Source organism: Zophobas morio, unplaced genomic scaffold, assembly GCF_036711695.1.
Source record: "Zophobas morio isolate AGI-343-1 ecotype UQ-CSIRO unplaced genomic scaffold, CSIRO_AGI_Zmor_V1 ptg000006l, whole genome shotgun sequence".
Lineage (NCBI taxonomy): Eukaryota > Metazoa > Arthropoda > Insecta > Coleoptera > Tenebrionidae > Zophobas > Zophobas morio.
In genome coordinates this window covers 12358944-12385790 of record NW_026972111.1, presented here as the reverse complement: position 1 = coordinate 12385790, position 26847 = coordinate 12358944, and the positions used below count along the sequence as shown (strand labels likewise).

General features: G+C 33.8%; 6 protein-coding genes across 7 annotated transcripts; 3 read left to right on the top strand and 3 right to left on the bottom strand.

Annotated features, from left to right (window-relative positions):
- Positions 1 to 9: 9 nt before the first annotated feature.
- Positions 10 to 6364, bottom strand: LOC135123630 (DNA-directed RNA polymerase III subunit RPC5-like). Its single transcript, XM_064048464.1, has 3 exons — positions 6204 to 6364; positions 5090 to 6118; positions 10 to 498 (listed from the first exon to the last, which is right to left on the bottom strand). Exons 1-3 carry the CDS (start codon positions 6258 to 6260, stop codon positions 172 to 174), a joined length of 1413 nt encoding a protein of 470 aa, XP_063904534.1. The 5' UTR covers positions 6261 to 6364; the 3' UTR covers positions 10 to 171.
- LOC135123634 (lysozyme-like) lies at positions 1124 to 1913 on the top strand. The gene is made up of 3 exons (XM_064048469.1): positions 1124 to 1209; positions 1361 to 1632; positions 1682 to 1913. The coding sequence occupies exons 1-3, from the start codon at positions 1167 to 1169 to the stop codon at positions 1850 to 1852; spliced, it is 486 nt and encodes a 161-aa protein (XP_063904539.1). The 5' UTR covers positions 1124 to 1166; the 3' UTR covers positions 1853 to 1913.
- A 60-nt stretch (positions 6365 to 6424) lies between the features above and the next one.
- On the top strand, positions 6425 to 7241 carry LOC135123635 (vacuolar protein sorting-associated protein 18 homolog). Its single transcript, XM_064048470.1, has 3 exons — positions 6425 to 6708; positions 6758 to 6941; positions 6988 to 7241. Exons 1-3 carry the CDS (start codon positions 6634 to 6636, stop codon positions 7080 to 7082), a joined length of 354 nt encoding a protein of 117 aa, XP_063904540.1. The 5' UTR covers positions 6425 to 6633; the 3' UTR covers positions 7083 to 7241.
- A 351-nt stretch (positions 7242 to 7592) lies between these two features.
- LOC135123632 (DNA-directed RNA polymerase III subunit RPC5-like) lies at positions 7593 to 9559 on the bottom strand. Its single transcript, XM_064048466.1, has 2 exons — positions 9415 to 9559; positions 7593 to 9329 (listed from the first exon to the last, which is right to left on the bottom strand). Exons 1-2 carry the CDS (start codon positions 9469 to 9471, stop codon positions 8568 to 8570), a joined length of 819 nt encoding a protein of 272 aa, XP_063904536.1. The 5' UTR covers positions 9472 to 9559; the 3' UTR covers positions 7593 to 8567.
- Positions 9560 to 9639: 80 nt separating this feature from the next.
- Positions 9640 to 18590, top strand: LOC135123624 (vacuolar protein sorting-associated protein 18 homolog). Of its 2 annotated transcripts, XM_064048439.1 has the most exons (11): positions 9640 to 9919; positions 9969 to 10152; positions 10199 to 10441; positions 10492 to 10592; positions 10646 to 10693; positions 15767 to 16918; positions 17011 to 17373; positions 17421 to 17631; positions 17681 to 17832; positions 17882 to 18113; positions 18221 to 18590. In XM_064048439.1, exons 1-11 carry the CDS (start codon positions 9845 to 9847, stop codon positions 18460 to 18462), a joined length of 3003 nt encoding a protein of 1000 aa, XP_063904509.1. In that variant the 5' UTR covers positions 9640 to 9844; the 3' UTR covers positions 18463 to 18590. The 2 variants fall into 2 exon arrangements, with proteins under 2 accessions (XP_063904509.1, XP_063904510.1); XM_064048440.1 differs by lacking the exon at positions 10646 to 10693 and having other exon boundaries at positions 9641 to 9919.
- On the bottom strand, positions 18587 to 26812 carry LOC135123631 (dual specificity mitogen-activated protein kinase kinase 4-like). Its single transcript, XM_064048465.1, has 6 exons — positions 26721 to 26812; positions 26463 to 26655; positions 26115 to 26409; positions 25607 to 25906; positions 19442 to 19668; positions 18587 to 19385 (listed from the first exon to the last, which is right to left on the bottom strand). Exons 1-6 carry the CDS (start codon positions 26740 to 26742, stop codon positions 19220 to 19222), a joined length of 1203 nt encoding a protein of 400 aa, XP_063904535.1. The 5' UTR covers positions 26743 to 26812; the 3' UTR covers positions 18587 to 19219.
- Positions 26813 to 26847: the final 35 nt, after the last annotated feature.

The following is a 26847-nucleotide window of genomic DNA, read 5'->3' as shown; positions in this document are numbered from 1 at the left end:
AAAAGAAAATTTTCGTAATAAATCCAATATCTTCAGTTTTTACATCATTTTATAATCATAAAAGCTGTAGTAAAATTGATAGTTGTCATTCTGGGACTCGGGATGCGTTACAGAGATTTGTTGGCGATGTGGCAACTACGACGAAGGTACTAAGCGGCAATACGGCATGCGCTAGGGACCCGCCGAGATCAAAGGTACCGACAGCAAGTGGAGTTCATCACTGCTAACACTCTTACTTTTCCGTCTTTGTTTCAAATTGTCTTTTAAAAACTCACTCAACTGTTTAAACTTTTCTTCCCAAGCGTCTTTTTGTTTTTGCACTATATCACCATGTTTTACAATGAAATCATTGTCAGTTGGCAGAACTAACTCCCATCCTTTGTTATGGCTCAACTTGGAGAAGCCCATGAAGATCTCTTTCACTTCTTCAGACGGTATCTTCATTATTGACGAAACTTTCTTCCTCTCGACATATTGATTTTTGGTAAATAAATAAAGCTGAAAGGTAAGTATTAGCAACTGTGCGATACAGGTTTGCATAAGAAGTACATCATACTAAAAATGTATGTCAAGTTTTAATTTTTCGAAAGCTATCAAATTTTAGAGGTGCGTACTCCTAAGCGAAGAAACATATATTTTGCATATTTAAAATAAAATTTGCGTATAGATAACGCCATCACATTTTCACTAACGATATTCATAAAACAAATCTGAATTGTTACAGTAATCGACCTAATAGTTTCGGAAATTATGTGCCTAATACAATCACCAACATATAAGAGATGACAGAAGGGTGTAAATAAAAGACCTACTTTTTCATATTCTACGAGATAAGAAACGTCAAGGAAACATGAAACTGCACTACTTCTCGAGGTTACCCTTGGAAGTAAAAAAAAAATTCGTTTAAAGAATAATAAATTAATCTGACTGTAAGACGTAGGTGAACATCACCAGATCGTACATTAATAGCATATTTGTGTATTAACCAAACATTTGTTGTTTTCGTAGTAAATCCATAAAAGTCGTATTTTTTTTTTCTAATTTTATTTGGCTATAAATAACTAACAAGACATTTTCTATAAAAGTCGCAAAGATTTTACCGAACAGGCAGTCAACGATTGAAGCCAAAATCGACTACCAACCACCATAGACTACCACTTCGTGTCATGGCAACTATAAACAGCATTTGTTTGATTTTACTGATTACAGGTTAGTAATTTGTTTTAATTTAATTTTCATTGTAACATATGGATCTTTTTAAAAATATTTGCAATAACTGTTTTAGAAATGGGACTTTCGAACCTACTTTCAGATTATCAGTTACAGTAACGCATGAAAGTTAAATAAACCGTATTTTCAGGTTTTGGATTTATAAAATGTCAAAATATTGTAACGTCCGAATGTTTGGTTTGCATTTGTGAAGCTACAACTGGTTGCAATTTCAATTATAATTGTTCCTCCAACGCTGCAATATGTGGTCCGTTTAGAATTACCAGACCCTACTGGAAAGGTGCTGGAAGTCCCACGATTAAGGATGAATCCCCCAACTCGGTTTCGGCTTTCTCGCACTGTACGAGTGATCTTTACTGTTCCATCAAAACTGTCCAAATGTTCATGAAAATAAACGAACGGGTTCGTGTTAATCAACGTTTTTTTTTCGTTATAAAAGTTTTTTTGACAGGATTGTAATGGCGATGGTATCATTGACTGCGATGATTTTGCCGCAATTCATCAACTGGGAAAATACGACTGCACAAGGACGCTTCCATATTACTATACAACATCTTATTCGCAGTGCAGAAAGATGTTACTTAAGTATGAAAGAGTTGATCAAAGTAATAATTATAGATAATTTTTCTTTGTTAATATATGCATTTCGTTATGCGTAGGTACTTTACTAGCAATATGTTTATGATAGGAAAAATATTAAAATGTTAACAATGTAAATTGTACATAAATGAGGAAACTTATAGTTAGAATTATTATTAGCCTAACTATACTTTGTATTCTGTTAAGAATTATAACTCGTTTTATCTCATTTTTATTGAAATATATAATTAATACAAGGTATATCCTACTGTTATGGCTTATGGAGTTTTTCGTGGTATAAGTTAAACAACTGCGTTTTTATTACGACGGACAGTATTCAGGGTTTCGCACTATAACCTAGATGTTATCTATGAATTATTTAAAATATTGTTGGACTACTGATTGAGTGATTGTTGTTTTAAAATTTGTCTACTGCCCTACCAACAATGACATGTTTAAAAAGTTTTATGCTGAGTCAGAGTATACCGGGTGTCCCAGCGTACCTGTTCCACTCAGTCTCAATTATTTTAAAACATAAAAATTTAAATTTAGGCATGTTCAATATATTGTTACGCCGACCGCCGAAATTATTTTTTTTGTTTTGTTTTGTTTACGAATTATGTGTTAAACAGCTTGGAAAATGGTTTTGAAGTAGATTGCGTCTATACTGATTTGCCAAAGGCGTTCGATCGTGTAAACATAAAAAGATTATTGATGAAATTATATCACCTAGGTATTGGTAATCCTCTTTTAGCATGGTTAGAATCATATCTGACTGGTAGAAAACAATTTGTAGAAACTGACGGAATTAAATCAAACCCAATTCACGTTCCATCGGGTGTGCCCCAAGGTTCCCATCTGGGCCCAATCTTGTTTACTTTATATGTTAATGATGTAGTAAATGTTATAAAGACTTGTAAAGTCTTACTTTTTGCTGAGGATTTAAAGTTATTTTTAAAATTTTCTAAAATTGAAGATCGTCAACCCATTCAACATGATATCAATGGATTAACTGTTTGGTGTACTTTAAATAATCTTAATTTGAATATACTTAAATGCAAGGTTTTAAGATTTAGCCATAAGATAATTAGTAGCTACTATGATTATTTTATTTCCGATAATAAATTGGACAATGTGAAAGAATTTAATGATTTAGGAATCAATCTTGATTATCAGTTAACTTTTTCCACCTATATGAATAAAATGCTCTCCAAGGCAAATAAGCTTCTTGGTTTTATCTTAAGATCATGCACTAAATTTAATAAAATCCGAACGTTGGTAATACTTTACGATTTTTTAGTTCGTTCAAATTTAGAGTATTGTACTGTCATCTGGTCTCCATTTTATAATATTTATATTAACAGAATTGAGAAAGTACAGAAAAAATTTGTAAAGTTTTTATGTTTTGAATTTAATATTTTTTATTCCAGTGACAACTATGAAAATATCTTAACTTATTTCGGTTTATCGCTGCTGGAGACCCGTAGATGTATGTTTGATTGTCTGTTTATTTATAAGGTCTTATCATCCGTTATTGATTGTTCTACAGATTCCATTTCATAGGACCTCGTATGGTTTAAATTCTACCCACTGTCAGCTATGTAAACTAACTTATTTACGCAAAGATTTGGATTTTGTAGGAACATCTGCCGCAATATTTAAAAAAAAATCGTTTAATTCATAAATTGTTTAAATTATATCTTCCTGTGTTGTAATTGGTTACCATGAACCGTCAATAAATGATATTATTATAATAACAGATTTTGAATGATACATTTCTTCATGGACGACGGATCTCCAGATCTAACACCTCTCGATTTTTTTTTGTGGGGCTATTTAAAAGACACAGTGTATCATCAACCTCTAAGAGACTTAGAAAAACTTAAGCAAAGAATTAGGGTAGAATGTGATAGGTTTAACCCAGAAATGTTACAAGAAGTAACACGTAGGGGTCTACTTGATCAAGCAGAATGTTGTTTAGAGGCAGAAGGTCCTTAATTTGAATATGTAAGTTAAAGTTATTGTTTTTGTATCGTTTTATTTTGCTTTAAACTTAGATTTTATTAAAATACTTTGTTGCATATGACTGAGTTTTAAATTTCGTTTTTTTTTTTGTATTTTAAAGACGTTTTAAAACATTCAAGTAAACAACATCGCATCATGTGATACATTGTTGAAAAGACAAAAAAGGGCACTAATTAATGTATTGAAAAATTATACCCTTTTACACAAAAAAAAAAAAAAAGAAAGTTGATGTTATTTCCGGCGAAACTGAAACTAATACGACGCCAATAATCTATCCATTTAACAGACTGTGTTACACAATACATATTGAATATGCCAAATTTCAATTTTACTCCCGAGCGTAAGCTAAGGAAGTATAGTAATCGAGTCCATCGGACGAATTGCCACTTTTATCTTTTCTCGACGCTTCATGGCCCCTATAGTACGAAAAAAGTAGCCTTCCGTTTCCATCTGTCTGTCTATCTGTGTCCATTTTTAATAACGTAATTTCCGAAACTGCTGGACCGATTGTTGTCAAATTTTGACATACTTGTGAATGTGATTTTAAATTGTTTTAGTGAGATCTGTTTTTTTGTTGAAATAACTTTTTTTCCTAAGTTATTATTTAGATTTAATAACTTCTCATTCGAAATTTTGAAACTGTAAATTGCAATACTCACGTTATTATCAGATTTTGTGTTATCATTTATCTGTTCTACAGCTTGAATTTTGAACATTTATTCTCAGACACTCCTCTCACAGTAAAGTGTACCAAAACGATATTATTGTGATTTCGACCACAATTTTGATTTATTGAGTTTAATATCCTACAAATGTTTTGTTTGTGTGGCGTAATTAAATGTTGTGGCTTTTGTTGCCAACAACAATTTTATTGTTTATTTGGCTTATCACAAAAAACTTAATGAAAGATGCTATCTAAGTTACTGATTAAATTAAAAACAGCCTACCTCATTTTCATGAAATTATCGGAATACAGTATCGTTGTTACGAACATTAAATTGTAGTTATTTAAATTAACAGGTATACTAAAAAGTTAATGACTTTGTTTAATTGCTTCTGCTTCAGAGGAGAAGAATGTTCTGTCTGAATAACTTTAAACCATTTTTTTTTTATTATAGATTCGTAAGAATTTGGTCAAGATTACTTCATTAAACGTCGGTTTTTAGACACAATATATTTTGGCTAACATATTTTAAAAATTCCACGACTGTTTATTTTTAGTATGATGCTTCTTTTGCAGACATTTGTCACTTACCACATAATCTCTTGTTCGGCACATCAATTCAGCTGGTACCCCACTGGTCGACGAAAACGTATTGCTGGGGTACAACACTTCGCTCTTCACCACCCAATTCCCCCTGACTAGCACAGCAACTTTCGGCAAGTTTCTCAACAAAGTATCTGCAGTCAAACCCTCACCACCTGCGAGAATCATCATCAACTGTTGAAATTGTATAATCTGAGCGTCTTTCAGCAACACTCGACACTGTTCTGAAATAGGAGACGCCCTCAGAGTGTGCAATGACATAATATGTGAAGGAGAAGATGGCTCGGTTGTTCCTTGCCCTTCGTCCTCCGGAACCAGCACCCTAACATACTCCGCGTCCGTCAAATTCATAGCCTGCCCCGTCGGCTCCGTGTTTTCGGCCATCAACTTCAATTTTTCCACTTTACTTAGAGAGCTGCTTTCTGGATGAACCTCGCAGGAAATAAAAGCCTCATCGGCACTTTTTGTTTGCAAGGTCTTGAAGTCCTTTGATTTCTTCCACCGATCATCACTTTGTTTGAACTTCACAGTGACCGCTTCTGCGGTACTGGGTCCTGGTTCTTCTTCGTCACTCAAGTCATTATGCTCGGTGTCTTTGCGTTTCCTCGAGCCCTTATCTAAATACATAAATGAAGGTCGGAATTCAAATATATTCCTAAGTGTCGTTAAATGTATCTCCTTGCCAGAGAACGTCAAAGCAGCGTATTTGCTCGGTTCCTTCACGGCCGGTGTTGATTTAAGGCATACTTTATCAACTAAGTCATTTTCAAAATGAACTTTAGTCGTAGATTTGCGGTTCTCTGGTGGCCCGTCGACCTCCTGGGCAATTAATTCGGCTCTATCACTGTCAAAATTCGACGATTCTACGTCGATGCACATTTCCAACTCAAGCTCTTGATTGTTCGGTTTAAAAAGTCCACGTCGGAGAGTGAGTTCATTAGGGCACTTTTTTGACAGTAGGGGATATCGCAGTAAGAATAAATTATTTGGTAAGCGGGTTGAGTTGAAAATTGGAATCTAGAAGAAAATTTTATAGTGACACATGGACCCCAACAATGTGACATAACCTAAAAGTGAAAGCTTGGAAAGTGATATTACCTACCTCTTTAATAACTTCGTCATCGTCTGCTGTAGAATTTGAAGGAACGGGCTCATCCATGTTGCTTTTATTCGTGAAATGGACACATTTGAGGCGAATCTTATCACCTCAAATGTCAGTTTTTGTAGGTTATAATTTGTGATGTTTCCATAACTACAGGTGACGTTACGAGAGGGAGCTTTATCAAAATGACAAATGACATGAATGACACCTGTCAAATTAATTTATTTACAAATAATCTTTTTTATTGACTAATTCTATTGTTAACAGTCACGGAACCTATTTAGTTTCAGTTTAGCCAAAGTCGTAAACAGTGTTATCTGCTGTTACAAATATTTATGTATTATTTATAGCATCGTGTTAAATTAACACGACATAACCTCAAAACAAAGATAGTCAATACTGGATAAAACTATTTATAAAATAAAACAAAATGACCTCGTTATTCGATCAGTTCGAGCAACCCTCGAGTAAACCGCGCAACAACAATTTAACAACAGCGGAAATGGTAAGCTCATATTACTACAAATAATTTCTGTTCAAAGTTGCATCTTTAGAGTACACTCGGTTACATCAACATGACTCTAGAGCAAGACGTCCCAATTTTTAGCAAAACAAAAAAAGATTTCACGCCCTCAGATAAAATAACGCATGTTGCTATTTCTAACAAACAGCTGGCGGTTGCTATGGCTAATAATATGTTGTTTCGAATGAATCCGCACAACCCCCAACAACACGATGGTAAGACTATTGTGTTTGTAGGGGAATATTATAAACACTGTTTTAGAAATTTCTTTGACCAAATACACTACAACATGCCGATTAACTAATTTATTCATGGACCCCACTGGCAATCACTTGCTGTTAACTAACAAGCCTTAATAAAACTGGTTTTTGACTTTATTAACTAAGACCTCCATTAGTCAAACGCTCTACAACTAAAACTCCTAACTATCATATTTACATGTTTAATGTTAAATTTTTAAATGTATTCTTATTGAGTTTTAAATTTAATATAACACAAATATAATCTCAATCTGTCATGGCATTTCAAATACGAAATCGAGATATAAACACAGAACTGACGGACTTCTTTCACATTTTCGAAATATGTATTACCACTTGCTCCTGCTTAAAAACATTAACTTTAGATCAATTTTTAGAATTTTAAATTTTTTATACAAAAATAATTTGTGTACAGTTTACATATTCCATCTCAGTTATATGCAAAAAGGGTTTTAAATTTGAAAAAATACATTAATACAAAAAGCCGCATAAAATGAATAAATTTTTAGCGTTAGATCAGCTTTGGGATTTCCGGAAATTAGTTCAACTTCTTTTTCAAGTAAAATATGATATGCGTTAAATGGAACACCAAAAAATGCAATGTCATAAAATTTTTGAAACTGCGGCACCCCAGTTTATTTGTCCCACTGTTCTATTTCAATTATTTCAAAAAAACAAAATTTTGAAAATTATTACAATCAATTGACGTAAAAAATGTACACTATAGAATTATTTAGATGTTCTATAAAACGTTGCACAAAATTAAAAAAAAAATACACATATTACAAAAGTCTTAAATCAATAATAAATAAATGTAATACCTAAAAAACACACTCCTTTGCTTATTTCCATTCGAAAGAAAAAAGTTGTAACATGATATTCTTAAGAACCTATAAAATTTGACAACAATTTATCCGGTAGTTTCGGAAATTATCTGTCTAATAAAAATCTGGACAGACTACAGACAAATAGACAGACAGCCGAATGGACGGACGGGAACGGAGATCTATTTTTCGTACTCTCGAGGTTATGAATCGTAGGGAAAACATGAAAGTAGTCAGTCGGCCCATGGACTCGTTTAAAATACTTCGTTACGTTATGCTCGGGCAGTAATAAAAAAGGTCTAAAAGTCTCAAGTTGTTTCGACAGAAGAACATAATTAGCCCCACCCACCCACCCCGCCTCCATTTCAGTGATTCATTTTGTCTAGCCCGAGTGAAAGGTGGAGCCCAAGGAAAGAGATAAAATCGTTAGAATGAGAACAGCGTGATGGGCGGGGCTAGTACTTGCTAAGATAAGACTGAGTGTGGTAAACGACATATCCTCTAAGAAAATAAAGGGCGGGTGGGCGGTGCTAGTACTTGTTAAGATAAGATTGATTTTGGTAAATGACATATCCTCAAAGAAAAAAAAGGGTGGGTGGGCGGGGCTAAAACTTGTTAAGGTAGGACTGAACAATATTTAGAGTAGTCACTGGAACAAAGAAGGGGTGGGTGGGGCTACTGATTGCTCGTAAAATTAGAAAAAAGCTCAATTTAGCCCCGCCCGCCGGGATATGGAAAAATCGGAAAGTCGAAAAATTTAAATAATGAAAAATCGAGAAGATGGCTCGGTTGTTCCTTGCCCTTCGTCCTCCGGAACCAGCACCCTAACATACTCCGCGTCCGTCAAATTCATAGCCTGCCCCCTCGGCTCAGTGTTTTCGGCCATCAACTTCAATTTTTCCACTTTACTTAGAGAACTGCTTTCTGGATGAACCTCGCAGAAAATAAAAGCTTCGTAGGCACTTTTTGTTTGCAAAGTCTTAAAGTCCTTTGATTTCTTCCACCGATCATCACTTTGTTTGAACTTCACAGTGACCGCTTCTGCGGTACTGGGTCCTGGTTCTTCTTCGTCACTCAAGTCATTATGCTCGGTGTCTTTGCGTTTCCTCGAGCCCTTATCTAAATACATAAATGAAGGTCGGAATTCAAATATATTCCTAAGTGTCGTTAGATGTATCTCCTTGCCAGAGAACGTCAAAGCGGCGTATTTGCTCGGTTCCTTCACGGGCGGTGTTGATTTAAGGCATACTTTATCAACTAAGTCATTTTCGAAATGAACTTTAGTCGTAGATTTGCGGTTCTCTGGTGCCCCGTCGACCTCCTGGGCAATTAATTCGGCTCTATCACTGTCAAAATTCGACGATTCTACGTCGATGCACATTTCCAACTCAAGCTCTTGATTGTTCGGTTTAAAAAGTCCACGTCGGAGAGTGAGTTCATTAGGGCACTTTTTTGACAGTAGGGGATATCGCAGTAAGAATAAATTATTTGGTAAGCGGGTTGAGTTGAAAATTGGAATCTAAAAGAAAATTTTATTGTGACACATGGACCCCAACAATGTTACATAACCTAAAAGTGAAAGCTTGGAAAGTGATATTACCTACCTCTTTAATAACTTCGTCATCGTCTGCTGTAGAATTTGAAGGAACGGGCTCATCCATGCTGCTTTTATTCGTGAAATGGACACATTTGAGGCGAATCTTATCACCTCAAATGTCAGTTTTTGTAGGTTATAATTTGTGATGTTTCCACAACTACAGGTGACACTACGAGAGGGAGCTTTATCAAAATGACAAATGACACGAATGACACCTGTCAAATTAATTTATTTACAAATAATCTTTTTTATTGACTAATTCTATTGTTAACAGTCACGGAACCTATTTAGTTTCAGTTTAGCCAAAGTCGTAAACAGTGTTATCTGCTGTTACAAATATTTATGTATTATTTATAGCATCGTGTTAAATTAACACGACATAACCTCAAAACAAAGATAGTCAATACTGGATAAGACTATTTATAAAATAAAACAAAATGACCTCGTTATTCGATCAGTTCGAGCAACCCTCGAGTAAACCGCGCAACAACAATTTAACAACAGCGGAAATGGTAAGCTCATATTACTACAAATAATTCCTGTTCAAAGTTGCATCTTTAGAGTACACTCGGTTACATCAACATGACTCTAGAGCAAGACGTCCCAATTTTTAGCAAAACAAAAAAAGATTTCACGCCCTCGGATAAAATAACGCATGTTGCTATTTCTAACAAACAGCTGGCTGTTGCTATGGCTAATAATATGTTGTTTCGAATGAATCTGCACAACCCCCAACAACACGATGGTAAGACTATTGTGTTTGTAGGGGAATATTATAAACACTGTTTTAGAAATTTCTTTGACTAAATACACTACAACATGCCGATTAACTAATTTATTCATGGACCCCACTGGCAATCACTTGCTGTTAACTTTTGCACCAAAAAGCATAGAAGGGGGCCCTGAGTTGCTTTATTTGTCGAGAAAATCAAATAAGCTGAAATCTACAACGAAATTCCGAGGACACGAATTTACTGAAGTGGCTTGGAATACTGTGAATGAGTCAGAAAGCACTACAGGACCTATTTTATTGGGTACTATTTTTGACTTGGATTTTTTTTGTCACTGGTTTTATGTGTTGTAGGTACTTCCAAAGGCTTAATTTTTGAAACCGAGATTGTTCTGGAAGGTGACAAGTTTTTCACGTCTGGATTTTCTTCTAGTTTGGAGCAGTATTGGAGACAGGTAATTATTTTCCAGTTTAAACTTGTAAAAAGTCATTGTTATAATATTACAAGCTGCCAAATTATTTACCATTGTATGGGAATAGAGAAGTAGATGGATTGGTAATTTTGTGTTTGAATATGTGTTCAGGTTTTTTCATTCAGTGCATACTACTAATAGCTAAACAAGCCTTAATAAAAACTGGTTTTTGACTTTATTAACTAAGACCTCCATTAGTCAAAGGCCCTGCAACTAAAACTCCTAACTATCATATTTACATATTTAATGTTAAATTTTTAAATGTATTCTTATTGAGTTTTAAATTTAATATACCAAATATAATCTCAATCTGTTATGGCATTTCAAATACGAAATCGAGATATAAACACAGAACTGACGGATTTCTTTCACATTTTCGAAATATGTATTACCACTTGCTCCTGCTTAAAAACATTAACTTTAGATCAATTTTTAGAATTTAAAATTTTTTGTACAAAAATAATTTGTGGACAGTTTACATATTCCATTCTAATATCTCAGTTATATGGAAAAAGAAGGGTTATAAATTTGAAAAAATACATTAATACAAAAAGCCGCATAAAATGAGTATATTTTTAGCGTTAGATCAACTTTGGGATTTTCGGAAATTAGTTCAACTTCGTTTTCAAGTAAAATATGATGCGTTAAATAGATCACTTAAAAATACAATGCCATAAAATTTTTGAAACCGCGGCACCCCAGTTTATTTGTCCCACTGTTTTATTTCAATTATTTCAAAAAAAAACAAAATTTTGAAAATTATTACAATCAATTGACGTAAAAAATGTACACTATAGAATTATTTGTTCTATAAAACGTTGCAAAAAATTAAAAAAAAAAAACATACATATTACAAAAGTCTTAAATCAATAATAAATAAATGTAATACCTAAAAAAACACACTCCTTTGCTTATTTACATTCGAAAGAAAAAAGTTGTAACATGATATTCCTAAGATACCTATAAAATTTGACAACAATTTATCCGGTAGTTTCGGAAATTATCTGTCTAATAAAAATCTGGACAGACTACAGACAAATAGACAAGACAGCCGAATGGATGGACGGGAACGGAGATCTATTTTTCGTACTCTCGAGGTTATGAATCGTAGGGAAAACATGAAAGTAGTCAGTCGGCCGATGGACTCGTTTAAAATACTTCGTTACGTTATGCTCGGGCAGTAATAAAAAAGGTCTAAAAGTCTCAAGTTGTTTCGACAGAAGAACATAATTAGCCCCACCCACCCACCCCGCCTCCATTTCAGTGATTCATTTTGTCTAGCCCGAGTGAAAGGTGGAGCCCAAGGAAAGAGATAAAATCGTTAGAATGAGAACAGCGTGATGGGCGGGGCTAGTACTTGCTAAGATAAGACTGAGTGTGGTAAACGACATATCCTCTAAGAAAATAAAGGGCAGGTGGGCGGTACTAGTACTTGTTAAGATAAGATTGATTTTGGTAAATGACATATCCTCTAAGAAAAAAAAGGGTGGGTGGGCGGGCTAAAACATGTTAAGGTAGGACTGAACAATATTAAGAGTAGTCACTGGAACAAAGAAGGGGTGGGTGGGGCTACTGCTTGCTCGTAAAATTAGAAAAAAGCTCAATTTAGCCCCTAATTTATGGAAAAATCGGAAAGTCGAAAAATTTAAATAATGAAAAATCGAATTCTCGAAAAGTCGAAAAATCGAGAAATCAAAACTTGAAAAGTCGTAAAATTGAACGGAAAAAATTGGAGACTCGAGAAGTTGAAGAATTGAAGTTGAAAAATACAAAAATCGAAAAATAGAACAATTCAAAAATCGATATATTGAAAAGTCGAAAAATCGATAAATTGAAAACTCGAAGTCCTAAATCAAGAAATGGAAAAATAAAGGAATTGAGGACTGAAAAACCGAAAAATCGAAAAGTTGAAATTTTGAGTTATCGAGTAGTCGAAAAATCGAGAAACTGAAACTTTGAAAATTGAAAATTTGACAAGACCAAAAATTAAAACGAAAAATTAGAAATTGCAAATTGGAAAATCAAAAAAGTAAAAAAATCGAAACAACGAGAAATTGAAAAGCCGCAAAGTTAATAAATCCAAAAATGGAAAGACCTAATGTTATTCTGTTTAATTTTTTTGAGATATCATGTATATACACACAGTTCTAAAAACAAGAGGGAATAAAGAAAATACGTACATAGAAACATGCTATTTTGTACAATTGAAAGTTTTATTAAAGAAAATGTTCAGATTTTACAAGTCGTAAAAGGATTTAAGTTGATTACTATAAAAATTTACCATTTTAGACATGTTTTAAGTTTTTTGTTGACGAAATAAGTCTACTCATATTAAGAAAAAAAAAGCAAAATGTAGCCCCGCCCGCCCGCCCTGGCTCAATTCTGATGATTTTTTTTATTCGTCGTGAGCCAAGAAGGCGGAACTTAACTGCAAAATCCTTATTTCTTCACAAGAAATTCCTATGAAAAACATGTCTTTTAGTCATCGTGTTAGTCAAAGAATAGTATGTACATATATATTAAGAAAAAAAAAGTTTTCATTCGTTAGATCTAGAAGCGGAGCCTCATTCATAAAATCCATATTTTCAAAAATCATCAAAATTGAGTTGGGGTGGGTGGGCGGGGTTAATATTTTGCCTTTTTTCCTAATATATTTAGTATTCTTTGAACAACACGATACTCAAAAAATGTTTTTAATGTCTTGCAAAGAAATAAGTATTTTGCAGTTAAGCTTGGTTCATAGCGAATAAAAAAAAATCTTTACAATTGAAACAGCGCCGGTGGGCGGGCTTACATTATGTCTTTTTGTTTTAATATGTGTAGACTTCCTTTCACAGCATGAAACTTAAAACATATTTAAAATTGAAAATTTGTATAAAGAAATATCACTTTTGCAATTAGGCTCCGCCCCATAATTACAAAATCCATATTTTCTTGTAAAAATGTACCATTTTAAGCATGTTTAAGTTTATTGTTGGAAGAAGATTTAGTGTAAAATGGAAATTGAAAAATAACAGTATTGTATTCCCAAAATTTTCGGGGAAAATGAAGTGAACCGTTCCTGATTTAATCAATAAACTAAATTGACTCATTCATTAATTTTTTTGAGCCACCTGCATAAGCAAATCTAAAAAATATTAATGCAGTGATAAATCACAAGTAAAAACTCATCATATTTTGCACATTTTGGGTAGAATTTATTCGGCAAAATTTTGTGATGACGTCATAATAAATAAACAGATAACAATTTAGCATACTAACAATAACTTTAAAACGTCTGCAAGATTTCAGAATATTCATACATTTTTTTGAGTCACCCTGTATAAGAAAATCTAAAAAATATTAATGCAATGTTAAATTATAAGTATAGGGTATCATATTTGGCACACTTCAGACAGGATTTATTCAGCAAAATTTTGAGGCGATGTTATCAATTTTTAAGGAGGGGATAGGCAAATATATTTTGAATACAAATTGATTATGTTTATCATAACTTTAAAATATCTGCAAGATTTCAAAGTATTCGCTTTTATAGATTCAAAATTAAATTGTAAAATATTATTTTATAATTTTAGATTTTTTTTCCCAAAAACCTAGACGTTTCGAGTAAAAACTCTGCGGAGTCATAAATTACATGTGTAGGACTGTGTTATTTTATCCAATTTAAAACCCATTTACTATGTACAATTTTGAAGCGATGTCATCATATCATTAGTGGGGTTAATTAGACAAGGTTTGGTTAGCGTTTTGCCATCTACATGATATTCATAATAGACATAAAATTTGACAACCATCGGTCCAGTAGTTTCGGAGATTATCTGTCAAAGAAAATCCGGACAGACGACAGACAGACAAACGGAAACGAGAAACCTATTTCGTCGCACTCCAGGGATCATGAGAGGTCGAGAAAATGTAAAAGTAGTTATGCTCGGGAAGTAATATTCCATTTGTTGCACTTAAACCCAGAACGCTCCGTTTTATTAAAAAAAATTGATGTCATTGCCGAAAAAGTTAATAACCTTTCCACATTTCAAACGTGTATTATTTCAAACAACTAAGATATTCACATAGACATATGGAACAGGTAGACTGGGACACCCGGTATATAAAATTTTAAAATCTATTTTTGGTAATATTCACCATATATTTACTATCGGGGAATGGTGCAGAATAACTTTAAACTTTCATATCATACACTTAATATTTATACAAGTTAACACCTTATTTTCTGAAATTTGTAAATAATAATCACTCAAGGACGACACAGCTTAATTTCACCTGTTAATTTAATTTTGACGTATAAGTTTTTGTGGAAGATCTGCAGATGAAGAACGTTTCTGAAATTGGTTGGTTGAAATAAAAGCATATATGAAATATCGAAATATTTTACTGGAGAGAAACAGAGCATCACCCACTATTTGTACTAGAAATCTATATACAAATATTAAACAAACATCCCGCAAAATTAAACATGTAGCCAAAATTTTAAAATCCTCGAAAAATTCAAAATTTACGTTGTTTTTTTATTTGACGGAATATGTTCAAATGCAGAGTGATGAAATCGATACAAATATTTAAATATCGCAAAATTTCGGTCAAAATCTGTAATAATTCAACAATGAATGTTCAAATTGAGTCTGTTAAAAAAAAAATAAATTCGCCCATATAATATAATAACTTAAATAAAAACATCCAGAACTTTTGGATATCCGTCTATTAAATATAAGTTGAGCCTGAATAAGTGAGATTAGAAAATGATTAATTAAGTGGTCTTACACTAATTATACCCATTCAAGGGGACAGTGGCGTTGACTGCGATTCATTTTTGTTTAAACAACTGCCTTTTCATGCAATTACTGACTAAATTTTATGTACCCTTAATTTCCCACGTGTTTTTCCTGCACTTACTAAACAAGAAGTAACAGATCAAGTGATTTTTTTTATTTTTCAAATGCGGTTTTACCGGCGTGAAATTTAATTTTTAATATCAATACGTAGGTAAAAATTGAGTAGTGAAATTTTTTGAAAAGCTTCAAAGACAGACAGTTGGAGTATATTAAAAATTAACAAAATTGCAACTGAGATCATATAATTCTATTTAATGCACTGAATGTAAACCCCCAACATACATATGTTTGACTCCGCCCTCTCTCTAGGTATTCGACATCGGAAAAGGGTCCAACACACCAATCACAGGCTTAGAGTTTCACAAAGTGTTAGGCAGTGATAAGTACGTAATTTTTGCAGCCACGCCTACCAGACTGTACTATTTCGTTGGACGAGCTGAACACGAAGAGAAACCCCTTCTCCAACAAGTGTTCAATCGTTACTTAAACATACCCGAAAAAGATACTTATCTAGAAGTTGACAGCAACTTGAGATATTCGCGCTTGAAGTTCTGGTCAGAGAACTTGACCATTCCGAACTGTTTGGCCTGGATGACCGAAAAAGGAATTACTTACGGTCAGTTCGACTCAGGTATAGACGACAACATGTCGACTCTGAAAAGCCGAACTCGATTGATTAAATACCCGAAACCCTTGTACGAAGACTATTCCGTTTCGCAGAAATTCCCCATAGCTATAACACTGACGGAATTTCACATTTTGCTAGCATACACCGACACAATCAAAGGTGTTTGCTTACTGAACGAGGACGTCGTGTATGAAGATAACTACAACGAAGCTTTCGGCAAATTGATAAATATAGTCAAAGACGCAAGTACGGGAGAAATTTGGGCGATTACGGAAAATGCGGTTTTCAGGTTTAAAGTAAGCAAAGAAGAGAGAAACGTGTGGCAGATTTTCTGCGAAAACCAGCAGTTCGATCTTGCTAAGAAGTACTCGAGGGGCAATGAAGCGTCCTACAATCAAGTTCTGATCAAAGAAGCTGAGATGTTATTCAACAAGAAAGAGTACGAATTGAGCGCACAAAGATACGCGGAAACTCAGTCGAGTTTCGAGGAGATTTGTTTGAAGTTTATTCAAGTCAATCAACAGGATTCACTCAAGATTTTTCTGAGGAGGAAGCTGGATACGTTGAAGCCGCAGGATAAAACCCAGATTACCATGATCGTGATTTGGGTTATTGAGTTGTATTTGAGTAAACTGGAAGAGAAGAGGTTAGTTGGTTTGGAGCAGAGTGCGGCGTATTTGGATATTCAGAAGGAATTCGAGGCGTTTTTGGCTCTGACGGAGGTTTCGGATTGCATTAAGAAAAATAAGTCGACGATTTATGAACTGATGGCCAGCCATGGAGATAAGAGTAATTTGATCAAGTTGACGATTGTCAACAAAGACTTTGAACAGGTTGGTTATACAAAAAATTGTGATTAGTTCAAACTCTTTTTTTTTCCAAGTATACACGGTATTTTTGTATTTTATATCGATCCCCGTTTTAGTTAATACGACATCACATCTACAAAAATAGTTTTCACGAAGCCCTGGACGTCTTAAAAGGCCAAAACAAATACGAACTCTACTACCAGTTCGCCCCGATTTTAATGCAAGAAGTCCCGAAACACACCGTCAAAGCGCTAATCGATCAAGGCAAAAAACTAGTTCCAGTTCGTCTCCTTCCAGCTCTTGTAACATGCGAGGGCGAATTTCACGCCAAACAAGTAATAACGTATTTAGAATTTTGCATTGATAAACTCAAAAACACCGATAAGGCCATCCACAATTTTCTGTTATCTTTGTATGCCAAACACGATAAAGAAAAACTGATGCAGTATTTGAACTCACAGGGACAGGAGTTGAGTCTGGTATGTCGCAAAAAATAACAAACCGTGTTTAAATAGCAACAATTTAGGTGAGCTACGACGTTCATTTCGCTTTGAGGTTGTGTCAAGATAACCCAAATTTAAAAGAAGCGTGTGTTCAGTTGTCTGGTTTGTTGGGCTTGTGGGAATCCGCTGTTGAGTTGGCTCTGACTGACAATAATTTAAAATTGGCCAAGCAGTTAGCGGATATGCCGCCTGAAGAAGATGTAGAATTGAGGAAGAAACTGTGGCTCAAAATTGGTAAAAATGTTGAAAATGTGACAACAGTGAAAGATCTTTGACATTTTAGCGCAGCACGTGGTAAGTGGAAAAGATGACATTCAGCAAGCTATGGAATTTTTGCGACAGTGTGATTTGATTCGGATTGAAGATATTTTACCGTTTTTCTCTGATTTTGTAACGATTGATCACTTTAAAGAAGCGATTTGTAATTCGTTGAAGGTGAGGTTTTGTCGTTTTTAGCAACAACAACTGCAAAGTTGACTTTTAGGAGTACAATCAACACATTCAGGATTTGAAGGATGAAATGGAGGAAGCTACGAAGTCGGCTCATTTAGTCCGGGAAGACATCCAGTCTTTCCGAAATCGGTTTACCTGTATCAGTAGTGACAAGATTTGTGAAATCTGTAACATTACTTTGATGATAAAGCCATTTTATATGTTTCCCTGTCAACACCGATTTCATACAGAATGTTTGATGAGCGAATTGCAACCACTTTTAGGTAAGATTAGGGACCAAAATGCTTCTATTCTAAAACGAATAAAATTTTAAGCATTTTGGTCTTTCTGATGCTCATTATTATTGTTGTAAATATTTTTTCAAATACAGGTCCTGCGAAAAAGAATAAGCTGGCAGACTTAGAAAGGCAGTTAAAAATCCTGAACACACAAACAAACGTCGACAATGTCAGTACGGGTTCTGGAATGTCCGCCAGAGAAATAGTGAAATCGGAAATCGACAATATTGTGGCCTCTGAGTGTCTGTTCTGTGGCGAAAACATGATCAGAAATATAGACAAGCCGTTTATTGAAGACGATGACTACGATAAGATAGCCAAAGAGTGGGAATAAATTTGAGACTTCAAAACTTCATTCCATTAAGTATAACAATTGCTAGCATGTCTGTACTGCAGTATGTTAAGTGTGATATATTTATAATATGTTGCTTTAAGTAATTAAATAAATAAAACATAAATGTTTCTGTACAATTTTACTTTACATACTCAACATTGTGTTGGTAAATAAACATACAATTTGCTTATTTCTTAAACAATTGAGTAAAAAATTAAATATTAACAACATACACTAACTATGTACAAAGATCGTACAAGGTACAATAGAACAGGCAACGTTTTATTGGTTAAAATCGGTAACAATTTTCGAAATAATCGCATCAAAAAAATCGACGAAAATAATGCAAAAAGCACCTTGAATGTATCCAATAAATGCTAAAATAGACATCACATTAAAGTTGAACCTAAAAACTGGACACTCACTATAATATATACATTGGACTGTTTTCAGTGGCTTCACCTATGTAACATGAAAGTTACTAAAGCTATATACTTTTCCTCAATAATTACATCTTTAGAATGATGAACTTAAAATAACGTAAAGAATCTCATCATCGAGTTATCACCAAGGAAGTCGCGATTGGAGTCGCAATTGCACAAAACTTACCGATAATCATAATATTTAATAATAAAATTATTTTCTAAGCGATAATTACTCACTTTAAGTAATCACTAACAGTTTTTTCCTACTTATTACATCACCTGAGATGCCTGTGACTCGGTCGCTACAGCTAAGAAACTCACTTCAACAAACTTCACTGCTGATTTGTTGTAAAAGCACTTATTCCGTTATTGGCCATTTCATCCATAATCCTCGAAACGTAAGCAGCCACGTCGACTTTTTCTTTCTGGGCCCTCAAAATGAACGGATCTTCGAGCAACCGCTTGTACTTTGGTCTGGCATGTTCATCTTTTATTAAACTACGATAGACGGATTAAAAATTAAACCATGAACGAATGCTCGTGACGTGACTTACCAAGTATTTACAAAATTAACAAATTCTGACGTAAATGTGTTGGCGTTATGGTTAACTGTAAGGCGAGGAGGTTCCCCATTGACGACTTGGTGTAATTGATCGAAAACACTCGACCATCGCGGGTAAGGAAAACGACCCGTTGCAACTTCCATTAATGTTATACCCAAGGACCAAACGTCACTTCGAACGTCGTACCCTTTGGCAGTCTGGGGGTCTATTCTTTCCGGCTGTAACAATTATCAATTCCCACAAATACATTTTTTCGCTTTATTAACAAAAAATTGACAGAACTATCAGTGTGTAATGCATATTTCTTTTTTATTTAGTATTTTCATATTAATCACATAGCTGATTTACAGAACTTTTAATTATGCTTAAATGCGACTTGTTATTTTTTAATAAGACTACCCCTTTACTCGTTATTATTATTACTATTCACTATAAACTTTTATTACAAATACCTTGCCTTGTGTCAAGGTTAAATACATATAATTTCCTCCTGTACGTATGTATTACATAGACATAGAAAATAAAGCAGAAAGAGTAAACAAACTTTTAAAACTACACGCATAAAAAATTCTGCAAGTTTTGCCCTATTAAACTGAAACGGTCCGTAAATGATAAGACATACTTGGAGCTTTATTCCATTGCCGGTGAAAACCCTATTATGACTTCAAGGTTTTATTTAAAAACATATTTCGCAATTTATTGTACTTCATACCATAGCACATTTAAATCGGGAAATGTTTTTTTTTAATAATAAAAAAAAACAGGTAGTTTATAAGAAAAAGAATTCTTATCGACCCTACATGTTCCATGTGACCTAGTTGGATATTCGCACTGTTTATCTATGAAATGATGACTTTTACATTTTAAACTAAAATTTATGTCAGGTCAGGTATTTTTTAGTAAATCCATGTAATAAATTTATATGGAAAAATTGGTTGGATAGAATGAGCATTTTTTGTCGGACTTTCGAACAAGTTTTAGATCATACGGTAGAATTATCTATCCATTTTTAAATCAAAAACTAATCCCTCAACAATTTTTGCAAGCATAGAATCGGTTGCGACATTAGAAAACTATTCGTCACAATTGCTTGAAACTTTGTAAAGGGGTTTGGAAGATTTAAGTTCTAAAGCATATAATTTTTTACACGATTCCATTTTGTTAATAAAAAATTGGTCAAAGGCCATTTCGACAGAACTTCCCTCGCCCTTGAAATATAATCCGACAAATCCAGCTCTTTAAAAAAATTATCAAATTCGATTTTACGATTTTCGTTTTGAAATTACAAATTTTCTGTATAAGATCATTAATTTCATTCTGACCGGATAAAATTAATCACTGAAATGGAGACAGGGTGGGTGGGTGGGTGGGGCTAATTATGTTCTTCTGTCGAGTGGGACTGGAAACTAAAAAAATCTAGGATTTGAAAAAAGTAAAAGAAAGCGCTTATCGTATATATATTTTTTTATATATACTAATTGCTATATTTATTTATAAAGTACATTCTTATTGTATTTTGTGAAACAAAAATTATCCTTTTTACCTATAAATTCGCGATTTTTGAAATACGATAGGAATTTCTGAAGAAACGAAGCCTAAAATTAGTTCTGGATATCGAAATATACAACAAAATGTCTTCAACCAATTTTCGAATATGGTTGAAAATGTCAAAAGTGTCAAATTCAGTTTTCATCCACCCTCTATTTTTTTGGAGAGTATGTCAAAATCAGTCTTATCTTAGCGAATACTATAAGAGTACGGACAATCTAAAATATATTTGAAGTATTTAACCAACGGGATAAAATGTCCTTCAGCACTAAGTAATAGCAACCTGAAGCTCAGGTCTTTATTTATGTTTATACATCTAAAAAATGTTAGATAGAAATCAGTTTGATCTGAATGAGTTTGTCTTCCCAAAACAGAGGACTAAAATTATTAATTAAACCAAAATCGAACAAAATGTTGTCAATATTATACATAACTCTTATTTTATCATTACATTTTTTATTGAATTAAACATCTGCTGTTATATTTTTTAGTGTCTGGTTAATTTTCTCACATTTTCGAGAAAAAAAACGAGTCTTAATTTGAGCAATGAAAAATTTGTTATGACATCATCAACATAGATAATGGACAATTCGAGAAAAAAAGAGGGAAAAAAACAAAACGAAAGGCCAAATTTGACATCGAACCCGGGACCTCCGGTCCGAATTCCATACTCCTATGGACTAGACTACGATCAGGACGTCTTACGCTAATGGTAACCGAGTATTATACCGGGTGCCTGGCAAATGCCGGATTATCTCTTCAATATATACGGGATTTCGGGAGTCCCAAAAAAAAAAAAATAATGAAAAAATTCTTTATGATGTATATTACGAAAAAAACGCAATTTTATAAAACTAAAATTGGCAACACAGCACGCACCCCCGGATCACTTTCTGATTTCTTAGTAACGATGGTGACTGAAATCCACTTTTTTAGGACATTAACCATAACAACCAGTAGTCATTAATCGTTGTGCATTATTATTAATAAAACAAGTTGTTTTTAATTAATAAATAAACCAAAAAAAAAAAAAACATTTAATAAGACATTTATAAATGATAAACAAAACCAACAAAAGAAAAATTGGCGAAAGTTGTTTCGACAGAACTTCCCTCGCTTCCGAAGTACAATGAAGCAAATCCAGCATTTTCGAGTTGAGTTTTTTCTTTACACAATTTTGTGATGACGTCATCAACATTTTTGCAAGGACACATCAACTTGGATTGGTGCAGAGTTATACTAAAAATAACAGCGTTGTATTCCCAAAATTTTCCGGGAAAACGGAGTCAATAAAATAAATTGCCTCATTCATTAATTTTTTTGAGTCAACCCGTATAACCAAATCTAAAAAATATGAATGCAGTAATAAAATACAAGTATAGACTAATCATATTTTGCACATTTTCGAAAGGATTTATCCGGCAAAATTTTGAGATGACGCAATCAATTTTTTGGGGTTGATAAACAGATACCTTTTGATTAAAAAGTTACCATGCTTACAATAACTTACGATTCTTGACTTATTCAATAAAATAAATTGACAGATTTATTAATTTTTTTGAGTCACCCTGCATAAGCAAATCTAAAAAATATAAACGCAATGATAAAATACAAGTATAGGTTGAACATATTTTGCACATTTAAGATTTTAAGAGAGACGTCATCAATTTTTTAGGAGGAGATAAGCAAATATATTTTCAATACAAATTGATTATGTTCATCATAACTTTAATATATGTATCTGCAAAAATTCAAAGCATTCGGTTTTACAGATTCACAATTAAATTGCAAAATTTTGAGGTAACGTCATCCATTTTTTAGGGAGGATGAGCAAATACATTTTGACTAAAAATTTACCATGCCTATGATAACTTTAAAACATCTCCAAGATTTAAAAGCTTCGGTTTTGTAGTTCCTGACTAAATCAATAAAATAAATTCAAGCATATTTTTTAATCACCCTGTATATGCAAATCCAGAAAATATGAATGGAATGATAAATTACAAATACAGACTTATCATATTTTATACATTTTAGATGGGATTTATTCGGTCAACTTTTGAGCTGACATTATCAATTTTTTGGAAGGGATAAATAAATATATTTTAATTAAAAATTTATCATGCTTATCATAACTGTAAACCATCGGCAAGATTTTAAAACATTCGGTTTTGCAGAGTCAAAATTAAATTGCAACATTTTATGTGATAATTTTGATTTTTTTTCCAAAAAACTGGACGTTTCGGGTAAAAACTCAACACAGACTCATAAACTAATGTGTAGGACCATGTTATTTTATACAATTTAAAACCCATTTACTATGTTCAATTTTGAAGTGACGTCATCCACTTAGTGGTGAGGATGATTTTACAAATTTTGGTTAGCGTTTTACCATCTACATGATATTCGTAATATAAATACAAAATTTGACAACAATCGGCCCAGTACTTTCGGAGATTATCCGTCTAATAAAAATCCGGGACGGTAGACAGACAGACGGAAACGGGAGGCCTATTTCTTCGTACTCTAGGGGTCATGAAAGGTCGAGAAATGTAAAAGTAGAGAGTCAGCCGACGGACTCGATTACAATACTTCCATCGCTTACGCTCGGGAGGTAAAAATCCATTAACATTAAAGCATAATCAACTAAGCCGTAGAGAAAATATTCAAAATTCCTGCCTCGTGCATATAAGTAAGCTCGTAATGTTTCCAAATTTGATCATTTTTTTGTATAAGTTAATCATCACTACTTGCTAAGATAAAATTGATTTTGGCAATGACATATCTTCTAAGAACAGAGAGGGTGGGTGGGCGGCGTTAGTACCTGCTAAGATAAGACTGATTTTGGCAAATGAGATCCCTCTAAGAAAATAGAGGGCGGGTGGGCGGGGTTAGTACCTGCTAAAATAAGATCAATAGAGGGCGGGCGGCTGGGGTCATTACCTGCTAAGACTTATTTTAGCAAATGACGTATCCTCTAAGAAATTTAATTACATTATTATAAGAAAAGACACTAGAGGCTCCAAAGCACTTTCAAATTCTTTCCAAACAGGAATAGCTAGAACCTCAATATTGTTAAAAAAAAAAGGTCAGGTCAGAATTTTCCAAAAACAGAACACCAAAGTCCCCCAAATTTGTTTAAAATAATTTACAAAAAAAATCTCCATGGGCTCCCAAAATAATACACCATGGGTACCCAAAATCTCAAAAAAAAAGTACCGTCGATTTCTATTAGACAAATATTGTTGTCAAATCGAATTTTATCAAATTATTACAAAAACAATACGACCATATCTTTGTACATTCTAACTGAAATAGTAATTAGACATGGTCATGGGCGAGAGAAATATTAACTAAAAGTTTTATTACTAGTTATTGTGATAATGAATTTTTTTACTATTTTTTCCAGACTCAACAGTTGATTGTTAATCCGCCATTTTCCAGACACCCGGTACTGTGCATTATGTTTTTGCGAAAATTTGGACGGTTAGGGAAACAACTCAAAGCGGATTCGTACATCACACGTATAGGAGTATATTGTTGTTTAACAGTTAAATCAAATAAACATAGAACATGACATTTCTGATATACATACAAAATTTGACAATAAATCGGTCCAACAGTTTCGTAGATTACGTGTCTAACAAAAATGGATTCAGACATCAGACAGACAAACGGAAACGGGACACTACAGACAAACGGAAACGGGACACTACTTTTTTCGTAGTGTAGGGGTCATGAAACGTCGAGAAAATTTAAAAGTGGCCATTCGTCCGATGGCTCGATTATTATATTTCCTTAGCTTACGCTCGGGAAGTAAAAAAAGTAGAACAAAACTTAATCTTATTTGAAGTCCGTCATTTTTATTACAGCACGTTAAACTAGTAATAAGTAATAAGTTGATTATCACGAATAATATAATTATTTCTATAGGAAAATTGATAAATTTGATTTGATAGTCAGCTGCCAGCTACTTCTTTGTCAAATCTAAAACTTATTAATATCTAAAATTTAATTAAAAGCAACCGCTACTGCTAAGTTGGTAGAATGACGAATTAGGTTTTAAATGTATAAATTTGTGAGTCACATTTTTCGTTACTGCTATATAAACATAACTTTCTACGTTTTATTTCTGTGTTGTTTGTCTATGTAGATAAGCACACAAAACATTCAACCAGCAAATCTAACAGCCAAATTGCGTAAAAGGTGGAAAAATAATAAACTTTTTCCTGGTTACACAATTATGAATGCCATATACAAATGTTACTCTATATATTTTATTTGAAAAAAATTTACCTTTAGTCAAGTTTCCACCAAGTACATATTTTAAAATAGAATTGCGAATTACAGTAAAGAATGCAGAATACAACTTGACAAGGACATCATTAATTCTGATGGCGCATAGCTTGATATAAATAATCATCTTTTTAGAAATTATTTTGAGTGAACACCGTCAAATACTTTACAACGAAAACTGTGGGCCAAAGGGCCAATATTGGGCAAATTTTGTTCACATAAAAAAATATGGCAAAACGAAGTTCACTCTTTTATCATTTTGTAATTTTTTAATTTTAATGCTAATAGAAACTACTGGATAAAATTACTTACAGCCATATATGGTCTACAGCCGGCATCCCGTGTCCTTGCGATTGAATCCACCAACTGTCCCGAAATCCCAAAATCACATAACTTAATATTCCCATTTCGATCAAGTAGAATATTGCTTGGTTTTACATCTCGATGTATAATTTTTAACTTCTCTTTAAGATAGTTTAAGGCTTTTACAGTTGCTAGTGCAATTTTCCCCAAAATTTCTTCTGGAATTCGATCATTTAATTTATCATAGATGAATTTGTAAAATTTGTCCAACGATGTATCCATTAGTTCCATTACGATCCAGCAGTCCCCCTGCAACACCCATCATGGAGAAAAGAAGTTTTAAAATTTCCTGGCAATTTTTTACAATTTAATTCTAGTCATTAAGCAAACAACGTGTTCTCTTATCTTTGAGTCAACATTAACATTACTAAAGAAATGCATTTCTAAGCCTAATTCTGGGAATCTGATAACAATACTTGTGCAAACACAAAAAGAAAAATTACATTGCGCAACCAACCTCCTTAAACAGCGCCCCATAGAACTGAACAATATAATGGCACTCATTGCTTTTCATCACAACATCCAAATCCATTAACAACTGTTTTTGTTCCTTTTCATCGACCGTTGATCTTATCCTTTTCACAGCAACCACAGTATTTGACTTCCTATGTACCATTTTATTAACAGTCCCGAAACCCCCTCTCCCAATTTCACCAATGTCCTGCAAATCATCTGATGTAAAATCGTACGTCTTCCCGGCAATCTGCAGCTTTCCTGTTGAATTCATCGACTGAATTTTGAATCTTGAATCACTAAAAAGAAACACAATGTGCACCGAGCACAACCAAAACAATCGCGTTCATACCGAGTTCTGTCTATTGTGGGGTCCAGTGCGGATTTGGCGACGGTAGGCAGGTTCATTTTGGGGCGGTTGGTACCCCCCGCCGCTCCAAATTTCTCGCTGTTGACCCCAGGCTGGCTCGGAAGGGGGCGGAAGCCTCCGATGGAGTTGTTACTGTTTGGGACGGGAAAATCCATCTTAAGCATAGTTCTTCGGGCTGCAACGCGCACACAAACCAAATTTGACGAGATTATTGTTTTGAGCGCAGAAAAGGGTGCTCACCTTGGTTGGACTGATCTGCCATTTTGACCAAATTTTTTCGAACAGAAGCAGTCACTAGAACTCACTGCACTGCAAACCGGCAGCACTAAATGATCGATCTTTTTCTGAGCATAGTCTGGTGTTATAA

Excerpts from the sequence above, each read along its gene's own strand:
- LOC135123634 (XM_064048469.1), top strand. The coding sequence starts at position 1,167 with ATGGCAACTATAAACAGCATTTGTTTGATTTTACTGATTACAG. Across the intron at positions 1,210-1,360 it reads TTTGATTTTACTGATTACAG|GTTTTGGATTTATAAAATGT; the intron begins GTTAGTAATTTG and ends CCGTATTTTCAG. Across the intron at positions 1,633-1,681 it reads TCATGAAAATAAACGAACGG|GATTGTAATGGCGATGGTAT; the intron begins GTTCGTGTTAAT and ends TTTTTTTGACAG.
- LOC135123630 (XM_064048464.1), bottom strand. The coding sequence starts at position 6,260 with ATGGATGAGCCCGTTCCTTCAAATTCTACAGCAGACGATGACGAAGTT. Across the intron at positions 6,119-6,203 it reads ATGACGAAGTTATTAAAGAG|ATTCCAATTTTCAACTCAAC; the intron begins GTAGGTAATATC and ends ATTTTCTTCTAG. Across the intron at positions 499-5,089 it reads GCCGAACAAGAGATTATGTG|CTTTATTTATTTACCAAAAA; the intron begins GTAAGTGACAAA and ends CTTACCTTTCAG.
- LOC135123635 (XM_064048470.1), top strand. The coding sequence starts at position 6,634 with ATGACCTCGTTATTCGATCAGTTCGAGCAACCCTCGAGTAAACCGCGC. Across the intron at positions 6,709-6,757 it reads ATTTAACAACAGCGGAAATG|AGTACACTCGGTTACATCAA; the intron begins GTAAGCTCATAT and ends TTGCATCTTTAG. Across the intron at positions 6,942-6,987 it reads CAACCCCCAACAACACGATG|AAATTTCTTTGACCAAATAC; the intron begins GTAAGACTATTG and ends ACACTGTTTTAG.
- LOC135123632 (XM_064048466.1), bottom strand. The coding sequence starts at position 9,471 with ATGGATGAGCCCGTTCCTTCAAATTCTACAGCAGACGATGACGAAGTT. Across the intron at positions 9,330-9,414 it reads ATGACGAAGTTATTAAAGAG|ATTCCAATTTTCAACTCAAC; the intron begins GTAGGTAATATC and ends ATTTTCTTTTAG.
- LOC135123624 (XM_064048439.1), top strand. The coding sequence starts at position 9,845 with ATGACCTCGTTATTCGATCAGTTCGAGCAACCCTCGAGTAAACCGCGC. Across the intron at positions 17,374-17,420 it reads AGGGACAGGAGTTGAGTCTG|GTGAGCTACGACGTTCATTT; the intron begins GTATGTCGCAAA and ends GCAACAATTTAG. Across the intron at positions 17,833-17,881 it reads CGATTTGTAATTCGTTGAAG|GAGTACAATCAACACATTCA; the intron begins GTGAGGTTTTGT and ends GTTGACTTTTAG.
- LOC135123631 (XM_064048465.1), bottom strand. The coding sequence starts at position 26,742 with ATGGCAGATCAGTCCAACCAAG. Across the intron at positions 26,656-26,720 it reads GGCAGATCAGTCCAACCAAG|CCCGAAGAACTATGCTTAAG; the intron begins GTGAGCACCCTT and ends TGCGCGTTGCAG. Across the intron at positions 25,907-26,114 it reads ATGGGGCGCTGTTTAAGGAG|GGGGACTGCTGGATCGTAAT; the intron begins GTTGGTTGCGCA and ends TGGGTGTTGCAG.